This window comes from Ornithorhynchus anatinus, chromosome 20, assembly GCF_004115215.2.
Source record: "Ornithorhynchus anatinus isolate Pmale09 chromosome 20, mOrnAna1.pri.v4, whole genome shotgun sequence".
Taxonomy (NCBI): domain Eukaryota; kingdom Metazoa; phylum Chordata; class Mammalia; order Monotremata; family Ornithorhynchidae; genus Ornithorhynchus; species Ornithorhynchus anatinus.
Window position 1 is genome coordinate 9,745,353 of NC_041747.1, and position 6,000 is coordinate 9,751,352.

At 40.8% G+C, this 6,000-nt stretch overlaps 1 protein-coding gene across 1 annotated transcript in view; it reads left to right on the forward strand.

Annotated features, from left to right (window-relative positions):
• Window positions 1-4,456, forward strand: part of ZC3H13 (zinc finger CCCH-type containing 13) — a 53,201-nt gene extending 48,745 nt beyond the window's left edge. The window contains 5 exon segments of the mRNA XM_039914942.1: window positions 185-216; window positions 218-334; window positions 336-386; window positions 1,782-1,945; window positions 3,557-4,456. Of these exon segments, the coding sequence (XP_039770876.1) occupies window positions 185-216; window positions 218-334; window positions 336-386; window positions 1,782-1,934 (353 nt within the window). The 3' untranslated portion in view covers window positions 1,935-1,945; window positions 3,557-4,456.
• Window positions 4,457-6,000: the final 1,544 nt, after the last annotated feature.

Consider the following 6,000-nt stretch of genomic DNA (forward strand, 5'->3'; position numbering starts at 1 on the left):
TTTAAAAAACAATGATAATTCATCTTTTCTGAAGGATTTCCTCAGTAGCATATTTCATTCTCAGTAGCATACTTCTGGTATAGACTTTTGCATGCAGATCACATGCCTTCTTAACATTTCCTGGTGTCAGAATATTTTGATGCAAGAAGTTGAATTTTTTTTTTTTCTCTCTCTTCTTTGCAAGATCCTTTGGATGTAATAGATGTGGACTGGTCTGGGCCTTATGCCAAAGCATCCAAAAGAACCGAGGGAGCCGGGAGCAGCCCTCTTAAAGTTCACGCCAGGAGCAGTCATGCTACGAGTTGGTATTTCTAAAAGACTGGCAGGTCCTGAAACTTTTTACAAAAGTTAAAGAAACGTGTCAACGACTTCTAGAAAACCTAAAGGTAATCTACTTGGACTAGAAATGGAATTCCTGTGGCCGTTAAGGTGCATTTTGAAAGGATTCTGTCCTCTATTGCAGTAGCATTTATTATTGTATTGGCTGGCCATGCCTAAAGTAGTCATCAATATTATTTTTACCTGACAGATTAAGTTAAAACACAAAATGGCCAGTGAATCAATTAGGGCTAGAAGTTCAGACTAATAGTATGTTGTCTATACACTTAAATGTTTTTAATTCTCACCCTCTTATCTAGCTAAGCTGGATACCACATTATGTAACACCGGAGTTTTTAGAGGTTTTGAAGATTCAGTAAACTTATCGAGAGCTAATTTCATATATTACTAGCTTTCCAAGATTAAATTGGCTCTGAGGCCTAATATATCTTCATTTCAAGCATGTTACAAAACTAAAGCTACTGCTTTTGTGTGAAGACCTGCCAAAGAACAATTAAATTAATCCCTCAGAATCCTTTTGGATTCTTACTTCTCTCCCACCCCACCACACCCTTATTGTTTTTACTCAAATGCCTCTTGCTTAGCTGCTTTAACTCTTTCCTCAAAAGGCTTTAGAGTGAGCTGCTGAGGGTGCTCTAGTCACAATGACAACTCATATCAATGGGCACTCTCCTTTGTTACTGCATTTCCTTTGCTAACTGAATTACTGTGGGGTCTGCCATTTAATTGTACTGCTGACATGCAATAAGTATTGTCTTGGCAAACTTACTACCATTCTTTGTCCCATCTGCCCAGCGCTTAGAAACATGCTCTGCACATAGTAAGCGCTTAACAAATACCAACATTATTATCTGGTGTAATTGTTTCAGATTCCTTAAAACTCGACTTTGAGGTTAAAAAATGCTTTCTGCATACCTTGTGGATTCTGACTGACTATGCCCCAGGCTTTGGAATGACCACAAGCAATGTGCTTAATGTACCCAGTGAGGTGCTGATAGTAGTTTCCCAGGTGAATAATAAGAAAAAGCAGTGGGTGTACCTAATTGTTTTCTCTTGGCCTACCAACTCTGTTGTATTGTACTCTCCCAAGTGTTTAATACAGTGCTATGCATACAGTGTGTTCAATAAATAAGAATGATTGATAGGCCGTTTCTTCCCTTCCAACTGTCTATATCTTACTTCCATCATTTGACTTTCATATACTCACTTTTCTCACTGTACCACCAATTTTGAATGGCCATTATAATTTTTCTATAGCATGATGTCAACGATAATTAAATGGAAGCAGGGGGGAGAGTAGCAGAAGAAACCTTTAGAAATACAATGTGGCTTCTAGGTGTAAGAGTGCATCTCAGGTTATTGAATTTAAGGCAAACTCCCTCATCAGTTGCATAGTTGTCTTGATTTAGGGGAACTTCACAGATCCATTCTTTTTATTGTAGATACCGAAAATCTTTTTGAGCACGATCTGGGAGCCCTCAACATGGCTGCTCTTCTGCGGAAAGAGGAGAGAGCAGGCCTTCTTAGTAACCTTGGACCGTGTTGTAAGGCACTGTGCTTTAGGCGTGATTCTGCAATCCGCAAGCAGTTGGTGAAGAATGAAAAGGTACTGGAACTTTTTCTTTGGACTTCAGTATGTATGAATGATTAAAGGTAATCACAGAATAATAGACAAGGTATCGTTTTAAACTTTCAGACAGGTTTCCTGACCTTGTGGCTACATGAAACTACAAGATTATTTTCAGAATTCTGTTGATTCCTCACTTCCTAGAACAGCATTTAATCAGACACCCTCTCTCAGTGAGGGTTGTGTTATCAAGGGGGAGGACTGATCAGAGGTTATGGAGTTGGATCTTGGCACAATCTCCATAAGAGGAGATCGGAGCCTAGAAGGCTGCCTTGGAGGGTCTGTCTCTCTCCAGTGTGAGCCAGGCCTCGGCCACCTTCTTCCTGCCCCATCTTCCCTCCTTCAGCACAACTTTAGCCCACGTACCTGAGTCCCAGCTCTCTTGCTTTCCATCTGGAGTTAAGCGGGGCCCGGGAAGGTAGGGTTCAAGGGTGGAGAGTGATGAGGGGCTTGAGTTTTATAGTGGATTTGAGGCTGCAAAATCCTATGCATTACAGTGCTATAATGTTGTTTAACGCAAGGTAAACAATCACTGTAAATCTGACCTATTTGAGTTACATACTAAAACAGATACCAGACATTATGAATAGGAACACACATTCAAAGGTACCACGTAATAGAACAGATTTCATGGCCATAAAATATTACAATATGTACTGCCTGGGGTGATTCCTGAAGTCTAGGGAATAGAAATGATTGGGCGAATCGGTTATTTGTTCCTGTTGGTTAAAAAAAACTTGTGTGGAGGAGTGAGGTTTCTGAGGTGTTTGGAGGGAAAGAAGTTGCTTGCCAGATCCAGAGTTGGGAAAGATATCCAGGGAGCCCACCATCCGCTTGGGAAGAAAGCATCAGGTTGGCAAAAAGAACATAATGAGCTAGCCCTTGGCAGCCCAGTGAGGGTGAAGAATTGAATCTCAGTGAATAAAATGTCGAAAGCCACTGCGGCTCTTAAGAGGACACCGAGATGGTTGAGCCCACACTAAATGTGATGGTAGAATGGTGGCAGTTTGGAAGAAAGGGATGTTTGCTGGCAACAGAAAGTATATTTCTGCAGGGACAAAAGTGCTGAGGATTTAGCTGTCATTATAGTAGAGGAGATCGGAGCTGGAAAAGTGGGCATTTGGAGAGAAGGGAGCAGCTGTGGTATTTGCCTTTGTAATCTAACATTTGGTCCCCGCAGCTCAACAAACACCCAGTTAAACCCGCCAACACTTTTAAATGTCTTAAATTTCTTTTCTTTTATCTTCATTTTTTTTTAATTCCATCTGGATTGATTATATTAACCAAACCGACCGGGTTCACTTACTTCAAACATTTTCAGGCTCTTCCTGTACCAAAATAATTCAGGCACTTCTAACCCTACTGAGCAAAGACACTAGGGTACAGTAATGCATTTCCCTGAATATTTCAATTCCTACCATTTTAAAAAAGCCATTCAAACAAATGTAACATTCTTTAAAAATTAGCTACTTTATAGTTTCGACACTCTTCATTATCAGTGCTATTTTAGTTAATCTGCTTAGCTCTCTTCCCCTTCTCCCCCTGCATTGGATTGATGCTAATTGGCAACCTGTTTCTCTCTCCCAACAGGGCACTGTAAAACAAACATACACAAATGCTCCAGTGGGTGGACAATGAACTGTTACGGTTAAGCCTACGATTATTTAAACGCAAGACTGCTTGCCATGGCCCTGGACAAGGAAAAAGACTGAGGATAGTAAACTTCCACAGTCCAGTATCCAACAGGAAGTGTGTGTGTCATGAGACTCAAGTTCACCGTGAATCTCTCAGTAATCTCAGAGGATGTTCTGGCAGAAGGCCATTTGGTTGGGCAAACGTAAGAGACAAAGGAAGAGGAGACTTCCGTAGGTTTGGGGTTGAGGGAGAAAACCTGCATTCAAAATGCAGGGCACTTGTTTTTTACTTGGATTTTACATAGTATTTGATGCCACAGTGTAATAATGTGAAGACATCCAGATTTAATCTATTAAAGCTTTAGTTATTAAACTGAAGAAAAACTATGTGTTGTACTTCTTTCTAACAGATTAATTTTTCTTGGGATAAACTACTGATTGGTATACTGATCCTTTTTCTACTAAAACGGTTTTTTGATTAAATCACAGAGTAACCGTCTAAATTAACTGGAAGCCAGGGCTTTTAGCCGACACTGCATTTAGATTAGAAATGCAGTGGGAGCAAAACCAGAATGCAGATTTTTCCCTCTTTATTCCCCCCATTCGTAGTTCTTAAAAACAATTTTCCATAGCACGTATTGGCTACATCTCTCTTATTTTTAACCATCAGTTGGTATGCCCCCTCTTAGCCAGACTTCTTAATTTTCTTTTTCGCATATGAAAACATGATTGATAATGCATTTTCTTTTAATATATTACCTTTTTTCTCCTGATGTCTTCTGAGTGATGGTTAGATTGTAAAATGGACTTCAAATATAGCACTTTCCTTCTGAAAATAAAGCAATATTTAGACCTATTTCATGTGGCTTCTGAAAAAAACGCAATATTTAGATATATTTCATGTGGCATTAAAGGCCCAATATTTCATTTTATAGCTACAGTAAGGCTGGCTTTGAGGTGACTAAATTAGCTTATAACTTACAATTAGATTAAGCTTCATTTAATTATCCTCACCAAAACTATAAAAATGTCTCGTTGCCCAAAATCTGCCTTGTTCATCTAGCATTAGAAAAAAACAAAACTATTTTCTCCCATCCTTACCTCTTCCCGCAGAGGTGAGGAATCTAGAAAGGGTTGAATTGACTTGGGCTGATTTTGTGTGCTTTGGTCAGTAGGTCTTTAACAGACAAGGAGGACAGGCTGAGGACACTGAATTGTTTATTCACAGAGTGGGTGGATTTGGATTTGGATGAGGGCCTGGAGCAAGAGAGTCTAGCTGTGGAAGCGGGGGTTCCTGCAGGAGCGGGAAGTGGTAGCTGGAAAGGGACATTGACTGCTCCTGGTTGGGATGGGGCCAAGATAGGAGGAGGAGTGATTGTGTCAAAATGAAATGAGGATTCAGTCCTACCCCCCTTCTTATTTAGACTGCGAGCCCCATTATGGGACAACAGTGGTCTTCAAACCATTGCCTTCTATCTGCCCCAGCGTAAGTGCCTAAAAAGCACCATTTAAAAAAAGGTGCTAATCCCCAGCCTTCCCCAGATTCTATATTTGCTTCTGTGCCCTCTCCCTGCCCTGTCCATACTGTTGCCTTGTCTGTGGGGGGTAGGAGTGCACATGGTCTGGTGAGCCACTGTTTATTTGTCTGCCCAGGCTAACCTAGGTCATTATGAGGGTGTTTGGCAGTACAGGGAGTGGAATAAACTAAGAAAAAAAAATCCTTACCAGAAGTGCAGGTGTGGGAGTAGGTATTTTATATATTTAAAATTATTCCCTGGTAGGATTTTTCAATACATTATTGCTCCAGGTTCCTAAATCAGTCGTTGCCCAAGGTTTACCAAACTTGCTAACTGTGGCACATTGGTGTTACTTAGCAACCTACCAGGTGAGCCCATGCAAACCTGGGCCCAAACATATTTAAGCATGTGTGGCCACACTCCTGAATGCACTTACACCCGAGCGGGGCAAGTCCCAAGACTTTTTCCATTCTTGCTGCAGCATCTCTATGATGAGCAGTTTTAATTTAGCAATTCCACTTGTGATGAAGATGATTGATGAGTTTTGTTTTTGACAAGCGTGTGTTGGGGCGGGATGTACTCCCGAGCAATCTCCTTTTGACGCCAGTATCCGAGTATACATTAGCTTATTCCAATACCAGAGCAGCTGAAAGAGTTAATGTGGGTTCCAGAGAGCCTAAATTCCCACCATAGACTGCGTTCCTTTGTCTCATTTGATGTATTTTCAAGAAAAGCCAAGGGATTTTGTCCCTTGTTCAGCCTTAAGATTTACGTTAACGTACAACAGATTCCATAGTGCGAGTCAGATGTTCTGTACCTTACTTATGTCCACTGTGTATTTTTAGTAGGACTGCTAGATGATGATGATGTCCTCCCTCAGGAA